The sequence below is a fragment of the Arachis hypogaea genome, chromosome 9 (genome assembly GCF_003086295.3).
Source record: "Arachis hypogaea cultivar Tifrunner chromosome 9, arahy.Tifrunner.gnm2.J5K5, whole genome shotgun sequence".
NCBI lineage: Eukaryota > Viridiplantae > Streptophyta > Magnoliopsida > Fabales > Fabaceae > Arachis > Arachis hypogaea.
In genome coordinates, this window is record NC_092044.1 from 18,389,084 (window position 1) to 18,412,408 (window position 23,325).

Sequence of the window (23,325 nt, forward strand, 5' to 3'; positions counted from 1 at the left end):
CACATTCATTCGTCATATAATCACTCAATGGGGCTATCCATACCCGGGAATTTATACGTTTCCGGTCACCCTTACGACGTAGGGTCAACAAAGTATCAAGATTCAACCTGGAACACGTGGTGGCGAGCCACGGTTCTTCCCCAGAGAAACTCGTATCTCAGATATCTTTATTCATAAGCCATAACAATTATCATCAATACATCATTAAATGGCAAGCCTTAACTTTAAACCTCATTAACATTCTCATTTTCTTCATAAAAGCCACCGTTTACAACTTTTTTCACCCTCAAGTTATCTTGTTTTCCTAGCTTCTTTTGTCTACTGGACCTAGAACCATACTTAAAGCCTTAAAGGGAAGAAAATGGAGGTTTAGAAGTGGAAAAATTGGTTTAAAAACAGCCAAAACCGATTTTTGCAGCAGGCAACATCCACGCGTACGCGTAAGCCACGCGCACACGTGGAGTGTACATCAAGTCACATGTACGCGTGAGTCATGTGTACGCGTGAATATGCACACACGCGTACGCATGCCTTTCGCGCATGCGTCGCCAAAATTCTACGCCACGCGTACGCGTGAGCCACGCGCACACGTGGGTGGGCGTGTTTTGAAAAAAAATGGGCAAAATGGCCAGAAGCATTTGGCAGCCAGCTTTTACCATCCTGCAACACAGTTTTATACCTCAAACTTGCAACATCCATAACTTTCTCTACGAAGTTTCGTTTTTCACAAAATTGATATCAATCAAAAGTTCTTAAAACCATCTTTTACTTGCAACAAACCACAAATCAATCAAGAATTTGAGGAATAAATTATAGATGTCCAAACCTCATCAAAATTTCGTTTTAACCACTTTCAATAAAACCTCATTTTCACCAACTTAACTTTCTTACCATATAAACCTTCATTGTAATGCCATATCCACTCAATTCATCAACAACCATTGCCAATAATAACTTTAATCAACTTAACCAACCTCAATCATCAATAATTACTCACTTTTACCTCATACATCAACAACCCTTCATTGTTCATATCAAAATTTTACCTATACCAACTTTCACCATATATTTATCAACCTCCCATCCATATACCAATTTAAATGCCATTAGCAAAATCAACCCTTCATACACATTAATTCATCAATTTAACATAATAACTTGTCATTAACAATTACCAATCATAATTCATCAATATCAATATCAACATAACCCATTATAAGTAAGTTCAACAACATGGAATTAATAACATCATCATCCCAATTAATGTTCATCAATATTTATACCAACAACAACACAAAACTACTCATTAAATGCCATTAATAAGTAAATATTAAACGTGCGAAACTTAAACCATACCTTGGCCGATCACTTAATTCACCCAAGGCAGCCTCTCAACACAAAATCACAGCCCCTCCAAGCTCAATCAAACAGCCCCAAAGCAAGCCTTGTCACCAACAAAGCTCCAAGTAATCCAAATTCAAGTCCAATGCATAAATACCCTCTTAACCTACACCTAATACACATATATATGTTCCAATTCAGTTTTCTATTATCAAAAACAAGATTGAGTTAGGGTTAGGATGTTTTTACCATACCCATATACTCAGTAGCTTGAGCCCACAAGTTCCGGATGCTAACTTGAACTTAGAACATAGAAATTGGACAAGATTCACCATATGTTTTCAAGTTTACTAAAGAAAGAGGGATAGGGATTCTGAACTTAATAGGAGGCTTACCAGTGAAATTGTTCGGATAGCAAGGTAGAGCTCGACGCGCTGAGCACGTGGCCGCGAACGGTGCGGCGATCGGAGTCCGGACGGAGGAGTTATGGTGGTGAGAAGAAAAAGTGAGGGTTAGGTTTCTTCTCCTCCCCTCTTGCTGTGTGTTTCGTTGCTTTTGTGAAATGGAGAAGATGAAGCTACTGCTTCATTTATGCTATGGGTCCAGTTGGACCCACGGGCCCGGTTTGGGCCCCAGTTCAACCGGTTCGGCCCTTCCAGTCTGATTCTGAGCCAAATTTTCGAAATTGGTATCAAAATTCTCGTTTCGACGAGCTCTATCCTATTTTGATATTAGTTTTGCATTTTTAGCTTTCCTAATTAAAATTCCATTTATTAACTAATAATTTACCAATTTTAGCGGGATTTATAGGCGGAGGTGCGAAGAATTATTTGAATAGCACAGTAGAGAAAAACGTTCCAGTAAGTATAGTTAATGAGATCCACGCCAGTTTGGACAAGCATGGTAAGCAGCATGTTGGCATATGTCAGATGAGGGGTGATGCAGTGCAAGATTCAGATTTAGAGGATGAGAATACAATGGTGCGTGCAGGAAACTGGGTTGGATGATGAATGGACTGTAAGGAACTTGGAAGATTTGGAGGACTCAGAGCAGGGTGTAGATGATGAAACTAATCAAGATGAACACGGAGGAAGTTGGGATAAAGATATGCCTGAAAATAAGGCTGCTTGGGATCTGGCTGTCGAATCAGGAGCTGTTTTATATGACAAGGATGAGGACATTATGGCTATTCTCCAATCTCAGAATGAAGTATTGGCACAAAAAAGAAGGCAAGCAAAACAGAAAGAAAAGGCAAGAAGGTGTCGCCCCAAAAACCGAAATAAGGTGTGTAATAAAGTTTTTAAATGATTTTAGTTCGTAGAATATGAGGGGTTTAGGGAGTGTTGGAAAGTGAAAAATGGTAAAAAATTTAAGCGTAAAAATAATGTGAATATGTTTGGATTGATAGAGATAAAGAATGAGGTAATTTCTAAGTTTTATATAGTGCAATTTTGGAGTAATGATGCGGTGAGTTTGGAATTTGTGGGATCGGAAGGTGCTTCTGGAGGTTTATTAATAATGTGGGATGTTATGATGTTTAGGTTGAGTAATTGTTACAAAAGGGAGAGATGGTTGTGTATAGAAGGAGAATTGACAAACAATAATTTTTATTTGTGTTGTTTGCTTGGTGTTTGGTGCGCATACAAGGGAAGAAAAGCTTGCTGTGTGGGAAGAGTTAAATTTTTTTACCGAAAATATGTCAGGTTCCTCTTTGCTACATGAGTCTCTTCAATGAGGTTGTGCAGTTGGAAGAAAGAAAATGCGCTAGTGTCTTAAAAGTATTATCAAACCGGTGGATATAGAGCTGAATGGCCGTAAGTTTACATGGTTCAGGGGTCAATCGTGCAGTCAAATTAATAGAATATTGGTGAGTTTGATTTCATTGTTATCATTTGGAGCACTTGTTTGAAAAGAAATGACAGAATTTCAGGAATCAAGAATCAGATGTTGCAGGAATATTTAACAGGTCGATTAAAAATTATAAAGAGTGGAGTGATATTTGATCTTTTTGATTGTTGATGGCTTTTGTCAAAAATGATTAAGAATTAATTTATTTTATCTGTTTAATACTTTTTTGTTGAGACGTTGATACTTCGTCTTGTTGTATTGAATTTTTTATTTCAAAAAAAATTTTAGAACCATGATATGGAGACGTAACTTTAGTATAAGTATCAACTATTAACAATTTGGATAGGGCAATTAACATCTTTAAAATCTTGTAAATATTTTGTACTATACGTATGCCATTTGGTTACTTGCATTTTATAGAGCGAAGTTTTGACAATGAAGTGAGTTTGATAAGATTTTTTTAATATTTGCATATATATTATAAAATAGTTATTTTTTTTATTTGAAACACTAATTTAATTCAAACTGAAGATGGTGAGATAGGTAAAACTAAATAAATATCGCAATACAATTAATAATAACAATTTAGATGTAAAAGTTTGGAATTATATTCCTCTTATTAATAAGACAAAGTTTGTAATTTAATTAAGTAGGGAAGTAAAGGAACACACACATGATTGAACGATTATTGCTGATGAGTTGAATTGGAGTATAATATGACGTCAGCGATGACCAAAGATTGGACTCCAAAAGCAAAGAAATTGAGAAGTGATTATTAAAAAACAAATAATATGTTGACTGCCCAATTACGTGTCAATGACTCTTGTAATTCAAATAATTTAAGAAGAAACAAAATGTGCTTATTTCAAAGGTTGCGGCGATTAGTGCTTCCAATGAGAAACACAACGAATTTAAAACGTAATATTTAAAGATCAAATCCAGTGATCCCAGTCTTCTATACTCAGTTTATTAAGTCAAACTTTCATCACGTTTTTTAGCCTTAGCTGTTTCTAGAGTTTAGCATAAATAATCCTAAAGCAGAACACAAAACACACAAAATTTATATAATAATTTATATACTCAAATTAATTAATTATTTAAAATATAATTTTGTTTAATTTTAAAGTGAATTGGTAATTAATTTTTTTACACCTACATAAATCGGGTTTATTAAAAAGTGGAATAAAAATTCAAAATCTCATTAAAAAGGGTTTAATTTTAAGTGAATTGGTTTAATTTTGTTTCTAAATTAATATTCGAAACAAAAAAATTCAAAATCTCATTAAAAAGAATGTTCGAAAGTGGAATAAAAATTTATCAGATTTATCTAGAATAAAGTATTGTTTTTATTTTTAACATTTTGCGTAAATTTTAAAATTATTCTTAATATTTAAATCGCTTTATTTAAGATCTTAATATTTTAAAATTATTTTAATATTATTCAAATTGTCACAATCTTAGACTAAGTCAGCCTAACTCTCAATATTTAATAAGAAAGCTAAGAACACAAGAAAAATGAAGTTTTGGTAAAAAAAATACTTTACTACTCAAGTATTTATTACAAATGACTCACACACTGTAATACAAACTTTCACCTCTATCTATAGCCATCCACATACTCAATAGACAATTAGAATTAAATCTAATAACGGTCCAGATCGAGTATTCAGAACTTTCATTATAAATATTTAACCTACCACATTTTTTTAAACTCTTCTAGATTATTTTACGCCACTCTTCATACTTGTACATATATCCACATTCTTTTAGAATGTTCTGTCATTAATGATTTGATAACAGAACTGATGGTAGGACAACATTGGAATGATTTTGAAATATTAGAGACTTAAATAAGACGAAAACATTAGGAACAATAACAATACATTACTTTTAGAAGAATTATTAAATTAATTAAAATGAAAGTGAATTTTAACGAAATGAATTGTATTACGAATTCAAGATTTTTACTCATCATTGAATGCTTATAGCTTAAAATGACTAGGAAAAAGAGTATCAAATATATATATATATATATATATATATATATATATATATATAATAAAATATAAATTATATTTTTTTGTGTCTAGTGTACCGAATTTTTTTATGTTTATTTTAATAAATTTTAATTTTTTTCTTCGATAATATCAACTTTTCGAGTAGATAATTATTCAATTATTTTATAATCACATCCAAGTAAATTATTCTTATAATCACATTACTTTTATTCTAAGTAAATTTATTTGTTTTTTTTTATTTTACTCTTAAAGATTTTTACTCATTATGGAATTAAGGCTGCTTATGGATTGAGTTAAATCCGTATATTCGCGGTATTTATCCAAATTCGATGTGAAAATTGCGGATATGATCCAATCCATAAGGCTATCGATTCTAATCCGATCTGCACACTAATAAAATCAGATTGTGGATTTCAGGTTGGTATCCACATATTCGTGGATCCATAAAAAATAAATAAATAAGTAAATAAATATTTTTATGTTTTATTTTAATTAATAATTATTATATATGTATTATTTTATTTTTATAATTTAAAAAATACGTTTAATAATACTTTAGGAGTAAACATATTTAAAAGAATAAAAAAATAAATTTTAGTGATATTTTCAATAGAAATAAACTTTCTAAAATAGTGTTATGTTTTTCGGATATATCCGATTTACAAATGTCCGGATCGGATTTGATCAGATTTGACTAAAAAACGCGAAATTGGATCCGATCTGATCTGCGTACATGCCTACATGAAATGACTGTAGAATGATGATTAGTAGATAAATTTTCGGAAAAGAAAAAGAAAAAGAGCATAGTATATATACAATAAAGTATAAATTATACCTTTTTTCCCTAATGTACAATAATAGACAATGCTTTAACAGGCTACATAATCAAAGGAAGAGGCAACGTTTTTTGCTAGTGGCCAAAGCATGATGACAACCAAAAGAACATATGTAAAGCGTTGCCTAATAAACACAGCTACAAAGCGTTGCCTATTTTCAAGAAAAGACAACACTCCCAAGGAATTATTTCCAAAAATTTTGTTTTTGAAACAGAAAAAACCATTGCTTCTGATCCAAGACAAGGCCACATCTGCAAGGCCCCAAAAGCGTCGTCTCAAGTCCTAAAAAGTTGTTATAGATAAACAATAACTCTTTATCAGTCTTTAGGCAATAATTTTTAAATATTGTCTTAAACTCATATTCTAAAAATGTAGTAAAAAGCTTTTTGAAGGGTAGTAAAATCCTATAAACAAGAGTCACGCATAAATTATAAGACTATATATAAACACCATCTAAACAAGAGTCATATAATCTCAACAACATATAAAAAAGTCAATGCTTAGTCACTACATAAAATTCCATAAAAACCTGTCCTGCAATATATACACACTTGAATTGAAGAAAATGCTATGAAGGAAAGGACGAAGGAGAAACATCCACTAAATATCATGAATAGAAAAATTCGTAAGAAGTAAAAGAGAGGATTGGGAGTAGAAGAATAGTACTAGAAAAACGTCGAGTATCGTTGGATTTAGCGTCGGTTTTACCAATAGTTTTGATGTGAAATTCGTTGGGCTAAATTGTTACTGGTGGATTCCAGTTTTCGATGGTAAATTGGCCATAATACCTGAAGGGAAAGTTGGGAAAATAGGTGTGAAATGTTGCATGAGATTTACCGACGGATTTAACCTATTTTAGTGAAACGTTACGTTTTGGTCATCCACAATGAGTTACCGTCGGATTTATTCACCGGTAAATCCGACTAATGAGCCCTAAAATTCAAAGCGCGAACTCCTCTCCCTCTTCAATTTGAAACTACTCTCTCTCTCTCTCTCTCTCTCTCTCTCTAGCCTCTCTTCTCCCTTTTTCTCTCTAGTTGTGTCTCAACCCCGCCGCCGCCGATGCTCCCCCCTCTCCTTGCACCTCCCATTCGCCGCGACAACGTCTCCATTAAAACCGTCGTTGCGAACCCTAGCCTCCGTTGTAGCCACCGCTCTTCTCACCGCCAACAAGCGCTATTCTTTGCATCGCCAGCTCTGTCATCCGCCGCCAGGTCTAATTTCGTCGTCGTCCACCAAGTTCAAGTTAGTGACATTCCTACTAATTTTTATTATCTTAAATCTAATTTTTATATTGTTCTACTATTTGTTCTGCTATTGTTTTACTATCTTTTTAAAATTCTTATTGTTTTTTATTATTGGTAAGCTATTTAAATACTTATAACTTATACTCCTTGGTATTTTGTGTGTATAAGACTATAAATTATAAGAAATTAAGAATAGCGATGGAAGTTATCATTTTTTGTGCTTAAGAGGTGGAGCTACATGAAATTGATAATAATGACAAGAGCTAATACTTAGATTATAATTTAACTATGACTATGACTATGACTATGCTTGCAAATTAATAACAGGCCGTTATATTGTTGATTTTATTTGAAAGATATGATATGATTGATGGATATGAGTAATAATTCCCACTTTTTGACTACGACATTTAATTTCTTTCTGTTCGTTAGATTTGTTTATACTTACTATTAAAAAACAGTAATAAGCTTATAATTAATCTTTGTCTAATTCTTATTGTTAATTAGACTTCATACTTCTCTCGTATTTAAAAGGTATTTTAGACTATAAATTATACTCATTAGACTACGTATGATTTAGTTATTGTCTTTGCTAGTTTTCTCTTAATGATTGTGCTCTTACACATTTTAGCATTTCTCACACTGTTTTTATGTTCTTAAATAAATTTCTCTATTGATCAGATCTTGAATCTTTTACATTTTTGGCCTGCTCACCCATGTTTCTCATTATTACAAGGCCTTTTAACTTTTTCCTATCTGATCTTTCTATTTTAGCATTGTTGTTCCAGTGAGTGACTGATTGTGATGAACTGAGAAAGAGGTCTTTTTAGTTGTTAGCTTTGATCAACTGATAATTAGTATTTTTTATTGAACCAAATAATTTATTGTCATCAACCGAATATTATGGGAAGAATAATTGAACATGGGAACAGAAACAACTGATGTACACTTATATTAGATAGTTCTGATTGATAAGCTTTTATTTAATTCTCTAATTATCTATGGCATAAGATCTGTTAATGTTCAATAATTGGTTTCATGGTTTGATTAATCATTCAGTAAGCAGTTTTGCTTTTTGTGAATCTACTTCAAGTTTTGCATATTATTTTTGCATTAGATTTATGCATGTCACATCTTATTGCTTTGGATTTGAATTATGAAGGTTCCTTGTTTAGTTGAGTTTAAAGCTTATGAAATTAATTGTGTGTTGAATGATGCTGTAGGTTGAGATTGGTTGGATTTGTGGGAACTGTAAAAGTGGTTATATGTCCAATTTTATGAGAGGTTATGTCTAATTTTTTCGGGGAGTTTTGTTGAATGATGATTCATGTAGTTAATATACGAGGATTAGTGATAATAATATATTCTCTTTGAAAACATAACGACATGTAGTAGAGGTAGACCGAGTGGGTCTCGTGGTCGCCCTCTACCCCGACTACGCCGTCGACCCCTATGACGTCACAGGCGGATCCAGCGGATCAGCAGTTCATCATGGTCCCAAATCCGAACTACGTACTTCCTTTTCCTACGCCTTCTACAGATCCAACAACAAATTTCACATTGGGTGATTCCTCTAATGCCCCCTAGCAGGATGCCTCTCCACCACTACTTATCATCCGGCTAAGGATTTGGCTAAGGATTTGGCCCGATGGAATACAGTTGTGAGTACATTCAATTTTTTAATCTTAAGTTTGTTAATCTTAAGTTTATGTGTTTTTATGTGCTTGTTAATGTTAGATTTTTTCTCTGATAGGTTTGCACCAATCTTCAATGCTTGTGCACAGGAGATCACCAGATCATTAAGTCAATGTACAACCACCCGTGGCCGAGCTACACGAAGATCCTGGCTGATACCAGAGCGATAGTTTCAGAAGTGGGCGGTAAAAAACCAATAATATTGAATTAATTAACTATATTTGAAATGTATTTATTTCGACTAACTAATGTTGTTGAATCACTTTGTACAGTTGAAATTCATATGGGATATGATGCAGAACATAATCTCATGATCAGGAAGACCTTCGATCACTGGGCAGCTAAACGACTTCAACAGATGATAAGCGACGTTCGTCATGGACGCGACCACCTAACGAGCTGGGTCCGTCTATCCATCAATAAGAAACTAGAGGCCCACTTTAGAAATGCTGAAAGGTTCAAGTGTCGCCGTCTGACGAGCGTCGCACATAGGGCTTCTCCCAAGTCATCGAAGTATACGGGTGAGTCGATGATCTTCTTGAAGACGAAGAGTAGATTGGTAAGAATTTTGTCATTGTTTGATTTTTTAATAGTCATTTGAATTTGTTGTTTAATTTGTTCATTTATTTTATTGGTTAATATATTTTGTGGTCAAAGTCGTTGGATCGTGAGGCAATACTGGCGGAGACTTTCAAGTATACCCATATCTTAAAGGCCAACAAGAAGAGATTTGCTGACGAGCAGTCTGTGATCCATTATGTGTGTTTAAATTAATTATAACTTTCAAACTTATTTGGTTGAAAGTCAATTATTTAACTGTTATCCTAATCACAACGTGTATGACACAAGAAGATTATATGAAGAGGTTGGAGACCACGACTCAACAATCTCAGCTACTTAGTGGAAACGACGAAGCCGGCTCCGAGATCTCAGTGGTAGATCCAGATAGGATTTGGCACGACACTACCTTTGAACACCACAAGAATCGTCGCTTCGAGTTAGGGTCATTCTTCACCAATGACCTCCACTCCTCTGCGTTGGCGGCTTCCTCTGCCTCTTCATCTGCCACCAGCCCTGCCGATCCCCAGGAAGTTGTCGACTTAAGGGAGGAGGTGCAAAAGCTGACACAGGCGCTTCACTAGCAAGCGGAGCAGTCTGAGCAGAGTACAATGACTTTCTTGCACGCGTGGGAGGAGCCGTTGCCATAAGCTCGAACCTAACGGAGAAGCTGGAGCAGCTAGATTGATTGCAAGAGTAGATGGAGGAGTACAACCAGCAGATGTGCTAGAGGCAGTAGCGCTACTGGTTCCACTGATAACGCTGCTGGTGGGGCACCGACGTCAGCACCTACTCCGCCGCCTTAGTAGGGGGACCACGACGACGACGATTACTGGGATCTGTAGGGGTTAAGGTTTTATTTTTTTGTTTGTCTATTTCATTGTATTCTACTTCTGTGACATTTTATTGTATTTAGACTATTTATTTTTAATAAAATAATTTGTTGATTTTTACTAATTTTAGATTTCATCTAACAATTTATTAACAAGATTTTTAATTTGATTACTAATTGTGGCTTAACTGTGTTCAAAAAAATAAAAAATAAAAAATACTACTGTAGGATTTACCAACGAATTACTCTGACGGTAATTTGGCATCTAAATACGTGAAATGGCACCAAAGTTACCGTCGGATTAATTCGATAGTAATCATCAACTCAGTCTCGACAAATCCATTGAAAATACTGACGGAAAATCCACCGGTAAACAGTTTCCGACACTGTATATACCGTCAACTCCAAGATGACGATAAATCTGATGGTACTCAATATTTTTTTTGTAGATAGAATTTTTTTAAAAGATATAAGGATAAAGAAACACAATTTTTTGGTGTATTACGAATTTATTCTGTTCATTCTTAATTATAAAAAAATTTCATCTTCTTTCATTGCCCTTGATGGAATGAGATTGGGAATATTTACTGGCCTTTGTTCTCCATTTGATTCTTGACAGATTGGTAGAACATGTGCATGTATTGGTATTCAACGGCAAAACTCAACCATCAAAACAAAGATATGAGTTAATCAAAGTGCTTTCAATGGTGATGAACCCTGAAAAAAAAAACACACAATAGAAAAGGAAAAAAATGAGCAGAATGTGTGTTAGTAATTTTCGTTGGAAAATTATTTTGTGCTAATAAATAAAGATTAATTTAATTGGACTTATTATTAAAAATATTATTTATGTAGCACTACTGTAAAAATATTTATCAAAAACATACCCTCAATTAGGGCGGAGTGGGGTGGCTTTACAATTGAAAAGCGCTGGATAAGGTAGTTAAAGATAACAATATAGTGAAAATTCACATTCAATTATTTTTATATGAAATTTATATTTAAGAATTATTAAATGAGTGCTAATGAGTAATAGTTCAAATGGCATAATCTTTTCATACTTAATTAAGAAATTACGGATTTGAGTCTCCTATTTTTAGTAAAATAAAAATTATTAAATAAGTTAATAAATTTAGCCAAATTATTATCTAATAATTTTTAGTTATCAATCTCATATAAAGACAATCCTACACGTGAATTTTTACCTAGGAATATATAAATTAGTTGTCATTGCAATTAACACAAACTGTTACTATAAACGGTTACAAGGAATAAGAAAGTAGGTAGGGGCGGAACTATAAACACAATTAGGTTACATTGAACCATGTCGTGATATCGATAAAATTAGGACGTTGACCGAGTGTTGCAGCAAAACCCACTGTGTGATCGAGTTTGACAACATTAAGGAAAAACAAATCTTCTTATTATTATATTGCTCACTTTTGTTTAGAAGCGTGTCATAAGAAGTCAACGGGTCAGCCCCAAATGCAAGGTCAAAGACTCAGCCAAAACCTACGAGAAAAATAATACTCTAGACCCATTGAGTCAATTAAAAGATTTTCAATTCGCAGCCCCCCAACTTGGTTTTGACAAATACTCTATCTTGGAAGTGCACATTCTCCTAAATCCAGTGCCTCCTAAGAGCTTACACATCCCTATATATATATATATCACCATTTATATCTCCCATGTGCTCAACAAATCCTAAGCTAAGATATTTTTCTTTCTTTCTTTGTTTCTTTCTCTGAAGCAATACAGAAGATATATAGTGCGTGGTTTTATGGAGATGGAGTACACAAGCAGTGTTCACATGATCATGAGAAGTTTATCGGATTGTGGCTCTTCAGTAGCAAATGGGAGCGAGGAAGACATGGAAATTAGAAAAGGTCCATGGACAGAGGAAGAGGATTCTGCTCTGTTGAACCATATCACCACCTATGGTGAAGGACACTGGAACTCTGTTGCACGCTCTGCAGGCAAGCATTATTCATATATTTACCATTATTCATAAAAAGCTTATACTAAAAATCTTTCGGTGATTCACAACAGTTTTGTTAAGTATACATAAAAAATCAATGACCAAATAAGCCACATGTACATTGAAATAAGTTAAACAACATATGTATTTATACATAAATACCATAGCTAATTTTTGGTGTGCATTTACCATTTTTGGGTTCTGAATCATACACACCATGCATGTCTTAAACAAGGATATGATTGATATAATTAATTAATAGTGTGTTTATTAATGAATTGCAGGTCTAAAACGAAGCGGGAAAAGCTGCAGATTAAGATGGTTAAATTACTTGCGTCCGAATGTTAGACGTGGGAACATCACCCTCGAAGAACAACTCTTGATTCTTGACCTCCATTCGCGATGGGGAAATAGGTACTTAATTATTATATAACTAATTTATTTGATTGATATGTGATTACTATGTGAATGAACAAACCGTTATGATTGTGTTTATCAACAGGTGGTCGAAAATAGCCGAACAATTGCCTGGAAGAACAGACAACGAGATCAAGAACTACTGGAGAACGAGAGTGGTGAAGCAGGCGAAGCAACTAAAATGCGACGTCAACAGCAAACAGTTCAGAGACGCGTTGCGCTACGTATGGATGCCGCGCCTTATGGAGCAGATTCAAGCACAAGGAAGATCCACCATGTGCGTCTCCCAAGCTCGCGAGATAGTTAATCCTGTCACTTCAGTTTCGATGGCTTCGTCTAAATCTTGCTCTTCATTCTCAGGATGTGAACAGTTCCAAGCCTCTTCTTCAGTCTCTGATTCTTGTGTGTCTTATTACAGTTTAATGGGTAGTGGAAGTGGTGGGGGTTCTTCAGAGCGTGCGGAAAAGGGAGCCACGTCATCATCCACGCCATTTGAACCGGAAAATGGTTTCGCGGGTGCTGATTTTTGGACTGATGAAAACATATGGTTCTTGCAGCAGCAACTTGCTGATGACGATCATCTTTGACTCTGACCATATCGATAATTTCTTTTACGCTAGGCACCGCACTAACATGTTTGATTGCAAGTGTATTAGAGTTTACGTGACATTACGGTGGAAATTTGTTGTTTTTCTTATGAAATTAATAATTTAATTAAATATATTAAATTATTTAATAATTATTTATTATCAATTTCATATAACAAAAAATAAATTGTTTGTGAGTCTCCATCCACTTGACATTATTGTTAATAAAATTTAATTGCATGTTTATTTAGTTTCTTAGGATTATTATTTTTGGTTTTTTAGGTCGTAATCCTCGATCTACGTATATCAACATGATAATTTGTTTCCAAAGATTGTTCATGTATCATGTTGTAATCGTTACATTTATTTAATTTGAAATATTTCATTTCATTTTTAATTTCTTCCGTTAATATTTCATTTACACAGGTTATGTAGCATATTAAATATAATGATATCCCACCGATTGAGTTTTTCAGAGTTAATACTCAATTTAAATTCTAAATTTATATAGAAGTCTCAATTTAGTTCCTAAAATTTTAATTATTTTTTAATTTTTTTAGTTTTTAAACTTTATAAACGTAATTTATATTAATCATTGGGATAATTTTTTGCACAAAAATATTAATAAAATACTGACATAGACAACTAATGAACCAAATGTCATGCTGAAATTTATAAAATAATATCGTTTTGATTTTAATATTCAAACAACTCAAAAACGATACTGGATCAATTGTTTTAGAAAAAAAAAAGAGTTTCAATAACAACATATTTTTTTTTTGAATTATTTGAGTGCCAAAATAAAAATGACATTTTATATTTTACAGAGTTTAACAAAGTATCTAGCTATCTATGTCAGTATTCTATTAACGTTTGTGCATAAAAAATTATTTCAAAGACTAAAATGAGTCACATCTGCAAATTTTGGAGACTAAATAGAAATCATTGAAATTTTAAAGACTAAATTAAGATTACGTACAAATTGAAGAACCAAATTGAGTATTATCTCGAGTTTATCACTTATTTTGATGGTTCAAATTTTTATTTACCTCGAATAACGTTTGTTTACAATTATATATAAAAGATTGGAAGCGTTTCTGGTGAGGCTGGCTCCTGTACTGCTAGTTCAATACGTCAGTCCTTTCATCCATTAAGATATATTGTAAAATATTTAAATGGGTAAGATTAAAAGACACGGAGATAATGTGATAATCGATGCGATGAGGTGAATAGTAAGGGTCTTATCGAATGATTGGGTGTGCAGTTGTTATTAATTTGAGGGGGTAAGTATTGTTTTAGTCCCTAATATTTAGAATTGGAATCAAATTCGTCCCAATGTTATTTTGGATTTAAAATCATCCCCAACGTTTTATTTAGTATTAAAATCGTACCCTTTGGTATATTACAAGAGAGAGAGAAAAGCAAGGCTCTTCTTCGTTATTCACTTCTTCTCACTCATATTTAGAGAAGAGATAAGCAGAAACTCAGAGCAGAGACTCAGAGAGAGAAAGAGAAGGAGAGAAGAAAGTCTCGCCGTCGTGGTCGCCGACGCCCTACACCTCAACCTCGCTTCGCCGCACCTCGCCTTGCCTCACCGCACCTGGCTCTTGCCCTCGCCTCTTCTTCCTCCTCGTCATTGGGGAGGTGGTGGTGGTGGTCGTGTTCCTCGCATTTCTAACATCACCGCCGCGCCTCCCTTCCCCTTTCCTCCCTACTTTCCACTATCCAAATTCACTGGCACCACTACCACGCAACTCCACCGTCATTGCCATCACAGGTAAGTTAAGATTCAAGTTTCTAATTCTTGTTCTTATTCATCACAATCTCTAATTTTTAAATTCATCACAATCCCTAATTTTCAAATTCATTATAAATCCTGCAAAGGTTTTCGTCGAGGCTGAAGAAGGTCGTCGCCGAGCTGCTCCCCTCCTTTCGTTGCTGCTGCTACTGCAACCACCTTTTCTAATCATTGTTCTTGTTTTTGTTATGTTCTTGTTTCTAGATTGCTGTTACTTTTTTCATTTTTTTAAAATCCTAAATCTATTGTTGTTGTTGTTGAATTTAAAAAATAATTTTTGTTTTTGTTTTTGTTTCTGGATTGCTTTTGGATGCTGTTATTTTTTTTATTTTTTATTTTTGTTTTTAAATCTGAATATGTTATTGTTGTTGTTATTGTTGGATTTGAGAATTTGATGTTATTTATCATAATTTTTAATTTCTTAATTTTTATTTTTATTTTTGTTTATTATAATCTTGAATTTTGTTAATTATATTTAAAGATTTATAATTTTAAATTTTGTTAATGGAAAAAGAAGAATTTGTAACTTGAATTTTGTTAATAGAAGAAGAAGAGCAGTGAACTGGTGGAAAAGAGTTATTTTTGTCATTTAAAAAAAATTATTAAAAAAAAAAGATTTTAATACTGTTTTAAAATATTGGACACAATTTGATTCCAATCATAGGCGTTAAAAGACCAAAACAATATACTTACCCCTTGATTTGAGATGGCGTCAATATTCAAGCTAGTGTAACGTAATGGCTCTTTCTATATAGCAGGCTTAGAAGGATGGGCCATGGGACCTTAAGCTGTTTTTTTGTTTTGAAATGATTCAATTTGGGCTAGGTATTTAGAATTTTCTTTTTGGAGTTAATTGAGGTGGGCTCATAATTTATTTAGAATGCAAGTGTCGGGAGTTTGAACCCATCTTCTGCATGCAGTAATTCATTGGCCAGCAACAGACTCTTAAATGAAACTCAGATCCACGACGGATTAGTCTTTAACCTAGCGAGTTGGGGGATACCGTTTAGATAAACTAAAAAAAATAAATATATATAAAAAATATAATTAAAGAATATTGTTTCTGATATGGTGGATAAGTATGTTTAAGTAGAGTTTGATATATAATAATAAAAAAAAGGTTATTTTAAAGGATTGTTAAAAAAATCTTTAATATCAAAATTATTAAAAATGATTAAATATTTTTATAATATTTAAGAAGAACAATAAAATCTTTATAAAAAAATAAATATACCTTTAATTATTTTTTTATTTATAATTTTTATGTTGATAATTTTTATTTTTTTAAAAATTTTAGTAATTTTTATTTATTAATTATTTATATTTATATTTTTATTTTTGTAATTTTTATCCAGTGAAAAAAAAGACAAAAGATCTTAAAAATAAATAAATAATAAAAATTATTAAAACTTTAGAAAAAATAAAAATTGTTAATATAAAAATTATATTTAATTTTTATAATATTAGACTAATTTAATTAAATTTTGTTAAAAAAAATTAAATGTATAAAATTATTTTTTTATTATTGAACATCAATAAATAAGAACCATGAGATGACACATGTTGTAATAATAATGGTAGAAAAAATAAAAAAATAGTTATAATCTTTATAGCTCTCATTAACGTTTCGGCCATTGTATTTTAACTGTCCCTTTTCGCATTTTTCAAAGGGTTTTACAAGAATAACATTGTCAATTACTAACTCACTAAAAAACAAATAATTAACCCAAAAATTATTCATACATGACATTTCAAACTTCCAAAAAAAGGACAGGAATATTCCTGAATTGCTTCCTAAAAGATTTTCTTATTAAATATTACGAGTAGTTGCTTGTAGTGTGTATATATATATATGTGCGGGCGCGCGCCTATAATAAACTAAATTATTCTAATACAAAAACTATAAGTTATAAATATTGCATGTCACATTTTAAATACCTTAAGAACTCTAACTAGATAATTTCTTGTGTTTGTATAATTAATAATACATATTATTTTTAATAAAATATTTGTAACCAATAAATACCCCAATAAATTATTGTGTTACTGTATAATAATAATAATAATTTATTTCTTTTTATTATAAATAATGAATACTCTTGTTTTAAATTTCGTCTGTAATTTAAAAAATGAATGAATTTAGCTTTCTCTATACTGTGCTTGGACATGTTCCAAAATAAATAAATAAATAAAATAAAAAATTCATATATAATTGTATTTATATAAAATTATGAATTAAAAATTATTAAATAATATAATATATTTAACTAAATTATTTAATAATTTTTAATTATTAATTTTATATAAAAATAATTGTATGGAAGAATTTATTTAAATAAAAACTTTTTTTATTGAAGATGATAGATATAAATAACTCACGTGAAACGGATGCTTTCTAGTATTTTTGTCCTTGATCAATATGTCCAATACGCGGGCATAATAGTTGAAATGTTGAATAGATCACCCTTTTGGCTTACCTGGGAATGAAGGAAAATGTTTTGGACTTTATTGGTACTTTGGTGCTCATTTTCTTAAATAGGAATAAATTTTCTCAAATTTTTTTTAATAATTAAAAAAATAAAGTGTGATTTTTTATTATTAATTTTATAAATGAAATTAAAAAAATTATGAAAAAAATAATAAAAAATTAGAAATTATATTTTATTTCTTCAATTCTTTTCAATATTATTTGAGAAGATCTATTTTCTAAATTTGATACAAATATCTTCGGACAAAAAAGTGGGACACTGCTAATATATTTAAGGGTAGAATATATTTTTTATTTTTGATATTTGTAATTTTTCTAAATTTTATAATATTTAATTTTGTTTTTTAATGTTTTTTATTTATCCATTTTTTAACATTTTCAATTTTATATGAAAATTAATATGATTGTTATAACTTAATCAAAATGTTATAAATCAACTCCGTACGTTATAATTTGGGTTTATATGTTATAACTTGCTCAAACATTATAATTTGGTTTCGCACACCAAAATGTATATCATAATGTCCAGATATAATATTATTTTTTTAATACATATAATTTTTAAAGCATAATTGTTAATATCTCGTCTCACATATAAAGAAGGTAAGATACTTTATCAAAGATATGATCACTACTTTTACATATAAAAACTGACTTGAACGTTGGAGTGCCTTTTGCATGTACTTCTTCTTTTGTTCTCTTTGCACCAAGGTCTTTCTAAACAAAAAGCTCAGAGTTGTGATAGGAAACTCTGAGTTGACTGCCGAAAGGACGAGCTGTACCCTAACCAATCCACGTAAGAATAATTGGCGCCCACTGTGGAGTCTAAAAAATAAAAATTATTTTTCCTTTTTAAACTCCAAAATTTCCTTGTTTTGCATATGACTGATCAACTTCCTTCAATATCATCAGAATTTTTTCGGATGGTAACCGAGTTATAACAGGCCAATCAGCGTATGGCAAAAAAAAAATCAAAGAAAATCAACCTTCTAATGAATTTATATTAAAAGTAATTTATAAATAAGTTATTTTATATTTATTTTTTTAATTATAAAAATACTTATTTTAAAATGAAAGTGATACAAAAATTTTATTATAGGCGAAATTATTTTTTTTTAACTTCTCCATAAATACTTTAAATTAGAGGTGTTTGCGTTGCGATTTAGATTGGATAATTCCGATCTAATTTCAAGAAGTTTGGATTGGATTGAATTAGCGAAGTTGTAAATTAAAAAATTAAATATGTGTCACAAGTCTCAAGACCAAATTTTAAATAACCAACAATAACATAATAAGTTTTAATAATATCTTAAAAAATCAATAATAACATTCAATAGAAATAAAATTATAGGTTAGTTAAAATAAATAAATAAATTTTTTTAACATAAAATATTTATTAAATAATAATAATATATAAATAATATAAAAATATATAACAAATTGAACAAATTATAAATAAAATTATAAATACTATAGTATATTATGCAATTTGGATTAGATTGGATTGGGCTTGTGAAATAGATTCAAAATTCGATCTGATCCATACGATTTGCAAAAATAGAATCTAATTAAATTTAAATTAGTGCAGTTTAATCAGTTTTTGATTTGAATTGGATTTGATAAACGGTTTAATTTGAATTGATTTGTATTTAAACACCTCTCCTTTTAATAATTTTTTAGAAAATTACAAATTAATTTTAAAAAATTATATCAAATATTAATGCTCTAACTTTTTACAAATTAAAAATAAAAAAATTACTTATAAATTTATCCAAACTGATCTTAAATGATATCAAGTTATTTAACTAGCCAATATGTAGGACTAGAAGTGAGCCGAACAAGCTTAAGCTCATCTCACAAAAATTGAGTTTAGTTCACGGCTTAGTTCATTAACAATTGAACCTATTTCTTAAGTTTAAATACGCCTCACCGAAAACTCATAAGCTGGCTCGAGCTTACGAGCTGGCTCAAATAATAAGAATATAATCTATAATTTTATATCAATAAATTATGATTTATCTATTTTAAAAAATATTTAAAAACTAACTAAATAAACTTTACACCACTAACCAATGCAATAAATAAATAACTGTAAAAAACGTACATGTGAAATCACTTGAAAGTGGAAGCCACTATCACTACAGAGTGCATACCGTGTTACATGTGCAACATGTCAAGTTAATCTTCTACATAATGTTTCACATGCTCTCCTCCATTATTAGAACCAGTTAACTAATTAGAAGCATGAAAACAAATTAAATTAAACTAATGAAAGAATAAAGGCAGAGACTCATAGAGTGATTAGAGTCAACCTGAGAGATAGGAACTTAAAACACTTTAATTTGTTTTGGGAATGGGAGGGCCCGGCTTAACGTATTCCCCATGTAACACATTGCTTGCTTCCTCTCCACAAACTCTCTTTTTTCTAAGTTCAAAAGCAGAGACCAATTAAAAGTGCTTTATCAAGCGTAGAAGTAAACTCAATTGAGTGCCCCATCCTCTCTCATCTCCAAAGTACTAGCAAACAAAGGAAACTTCTTTCATTTTTTCTTTTCTTTTCTTTTTTTGGTTGTGAATTATATTCTCCACGAGATGCAATTATCTTCCGCTTGGAAACATCCATATTATATAGAAACGATGTTAAATCTTTATTTCCACTAGAATCTATTTTATCACAATTTTAAATCCAAGACTTTGATTAGTGAAAACTAACATGCACCAAAAGAGTTAGTTCCCACTGGTTAAGGAAACATGTTTGTTGGAATTTTTTAATTTTTAGGTATTAATATAAATTTTAACTTTTATTGTTTAATGTTTAATATTTAGTGGAATCAGCTAATTTGTGAACGAAAGAAAAGTAATTATTGAAAAAGACTAAATAGTTTTTACAGCTCATCCAATTCTTTATATAATAAGTATAAATTTCTTAAAGAATTTGGTATAATATAATAAAAACAATTTATATGACAAATAAATTCATTATTGTTGATCTACTTGGTTAATTTTAGATATTAAAAAATAAATTTTAAATTTTAAACTAAAGCCATAAATTTTAATACTATAAAAATAAAGTGTTAGTCTAAAGTGTTAGTTAATATTTGATAAAAAGTATTGGTTCTAATATCTTTTATATAATAATATGTCTTAATTTTTTAACTTAACTCTTAAAATGAAAACAAACAATATTATTTTTGTTCATCAGTTAGCTAGCTATTAATATCTAAAAATATGAGATAAAATATGTTGTTAGATTATTAAATTAAATAAACTAAATTAAAAAATAGAATTAATAATTAAGTAATAATTAAAAGTAATAAATTTTAATCGCCTCTAAAATTTCTTTTATGGTAATCTATGCATATATAATAGACTCATTTGAGTGAAAGAGAAAAAAAAAAAAAAAAGACTACTGAGTTTTTACAAAATAGATTGACATTCCATTATTGAAACGAAAGAGACTAACAATAATAGGTACACTTTCCATGTGTTTGTAGCTATCGATGGTAGGAGAATTCATCCCCTAATGGCCACAATCCACCTATTACCTACACTCCTACTTTGTACATCAAAGTCTTCACATTATGCTTCACGCAAGAGAATTGAATTTCACTTCAAGATCATCGCAAAGTTGTTGTTGCAAGAACCACACATTCTCATCATTCCACAAACACTCTAGTGACTCACCACCACCACCACAACCATGTCCATTTTCATTTGTCCCCTGTTCAAACAACAACTGATTATTGAAACTTGACCATTGATTTCCCACACTCACATTCTGTCCCGACGACGAGTCCGATAGGCAGTTGCTCTGTTTCGCGCACAGTAAAGGTCCGGAATCTGAACCGTTTCGGTTAGAAACAAGAACTCCGGTTTGGGTTTCAGGTTCGGTTTGGTTAGTGAGTTTTTGTGGTGCAGGGTGGAGCCTCTCGAGCAATCGCGGCATCCACACGTAACGCAAGGCGTCTCTAAACTGCTTGCTGTTAACATCGCACTTTAACTGCTTCGCCTGCTTTATCACCCTCGTCCGCCAGTAGTTCTTGATTTCGTTGTCCGTTCTTCCTGGCAGGTGCTGAGCAATCTTTGACCACCTATACGGAACATTATATTGCTTATTACTTTAGTAAAAGTTTTTATTCTTCCTCCGATTCTGTTACTTTATCACTTTACGCTCGTCTACTCATTTTTATTATGACAAGAATGAGAACAAAATCTTTACCTATTGCCCCACCGGAAGTGGAGGTCAAGAATCAATATCTGTTCTTGGAGTGTGATATTTCCACGGCGCACGTCGGGGCGCAAGTAGTTTAGCCACCTTAATCTGCAGCTTTTACCGCTTCTCTTCAATCCTGATGATATAATTAATTTCGATAGATCGTAATTGAACAAACTATGTGATAGAACATGCCATCTGTTAAGAATAAGATATATGCTAACTATTAAAAGTAACGGTGATGATATGCTAGTACGAATTATCCATGCAGGAGGAGATACGAAATTTGTTTAGCAAAGTCATAATTAGAGTATGAATGAATTTGACATGCCTGCAGAACGTGCGACGGAATTCCAGTGACCCTCACCGTGTGTGGAGATGTAATTGGTGAGAATGGCGTCCTCGTCAACCGTCCATGGACCTTTTCTTAGTCCCATCTCGTTTGCAAGTTGTTGCACCTGTGACCCTTCACTTTTCTTAATAACATTAACATCCATATGTATAGTATAATAGAGACCTTATCTCTAAACCAAGTTGGGATTTTGGGTGAGGTAGACAGAGCAATATGATCTAATATATATACTAAGAGTAGATAGTACGGCTATGAATGAATGGAATAGTGGGATTTGTGCTTTGTTGTTAGTTTCACTTATTGGGGTCATGTATGCGTATGTGCGCGCGCTTTTACATATAGAGGCGTGGATAAGATTAAACACGCTGCAAGTGCATAGAACTAAAAGGGGAAACGGGGCCAGTGACTGGTTGCACGGAGAGAGCACACATGATTCCACTTAGCTTGATATTCTGATTAAGTACATACGGGACTATTATTAGACGCATGATACATTAGAAATTTAGAATGATATATATATATATATATATATATATATATATATATATATATATTAAGAAAAAGTATAGATAGACAATAATAGTACTAAACAATGTAAACAATTGTTATGTCGGATGTTTAATTTAATAAGTATGCATATGATTAATTATGTTTATTGTTTTTAATTGGATGATTATTCCTTTTGATTCCGTTTATTTATGCACAGTTAATAATGGGTGGATGTTCAATTCATTAGGTGTGTGGATGGTTATCCTAATATTAGAGTTTAGAGAATAATTTGAGAGTGGAGTATTCTTCTACTTTGTTAGGCCAATTTTAGAGTTCATTATTCATATTGTTCATCCATCGTATACAAATACAGTAAAATACAAGTATATAGATACATTGATGCAGAAACTACCTAAGAATACATGATGGCCAAATCAGAGAACCATAACCCACCCAACCCAGTTCTTCGATCGCGCGCCACTATTCTTCACTCCTTAATTTCTTATCTTCTCTGTGCAGTGCTTCACTCTCCTCTTCTTAGTGCTATTGAGTCTCTTCATTCTCCTCATTACCGTTCGCACTGGAGCCACTGCTCTTCACTCCTCAATTTTTTCTCTTCTCTACGCAG

General features: G+C 31.7%; 2 protein-coding genes across 2 annotated transcripts; one reads left to right on the forward strand and one right to left on the reverse strand.

The window, feature by feature from the left end:
* Positions 1-12,007: 12,007 nt before the first annotated feature.
* LOC112710577 (transcription factor MYB78) lies at positions 12,008-13,572 on the forward strand. The gene is made up of 3 exons (XM_025762854.3): positions 12,008-12,351; positions 12,638-12,767; positions 12,856-13,572. The coding sequence occupies exons 1-3, from the start codon at positions 12,156-12,158 to the stop codon at positions 13,355-13,357; spliced, it is 828 nt and encodes a 275-aa protein (XP_025618639.1). The 5' UTR covers positions 12,008-12,155; the 3' UTR covers positions 13,358-13,572.
* Positions 13,573-21,057: 7,485 nt separating this feature from the next.
* On the reverse strand, positions 21,058-22,518 carry LOC112710578 (transcription factor MYB2). Its single transcript, XM_025762855.3, has 3 exons — positions 22,188-22,518; positions 21,863-21,992; positions 21,058-21,734 (listed from the first exon to the last, which is right to left on the reverse strand). The coding sequence occupies exons 1-3, from the start codon at positions 22,351-22,353 to the stop codon at positions 21,230-21,232; spliced, it is 801 nt and encodes a 266-aa protein (XP_025618640.1). The 5' UTR covers positions 22,354-22,518; the 3' UTR covers positions 21,058-21,229.
* Between the last annotated feature and the right edge of the window lie 807 nt (positions 22,519-23,325).

Excerpts from the sequence above, each read along its gene's own strand:
- LOC112710578 (XM_025762855.3), bottom strand. The coding sequence starts at position 22,353 with ATGGATGTTAATGTTATTAAGAAAAGTGAAGGGTCACAGGTGCAACAA. Across the intron at positions 21,993-22,187 it reads TTCCGTCGCACGTTCTGCAG|GATTGAAGAGAAGCGGTAAA; the intron begins GCATGTCAAATT and ends TTATATCATCAG. Across the intron at positions 21,735-21,862 it reads CACTTCCGGTGGGGCAATAG|GTGGTCAAAGATTGCTCAGC; the intron begins GTAAAGATTTTG and ends TGTTCCGTATAG.
- LOC112710577 (XM_025762854.3), top strand. The coding sequence starts at position 12,156 with ATGGAGATGGAGTACACAAGCAGTGTTCACATGATCATGAGAAGTTTA. Across the intron at positions 12,352-12,637 it reads CTCTGTTGCACGCTCTGCAG|GTCTAAAACGAAGCGGGAAA; the intron begins GCAAGCATTATT and ends AATGAATTGCAG. Across the intron at positions 12,768-12,855 it reads CATTCGCGATGGGGAAATAG|GTGGTCGAAAATAGCCGAAC; the intron begins GTACTTAATTAT and ends GTTTATCAACAG.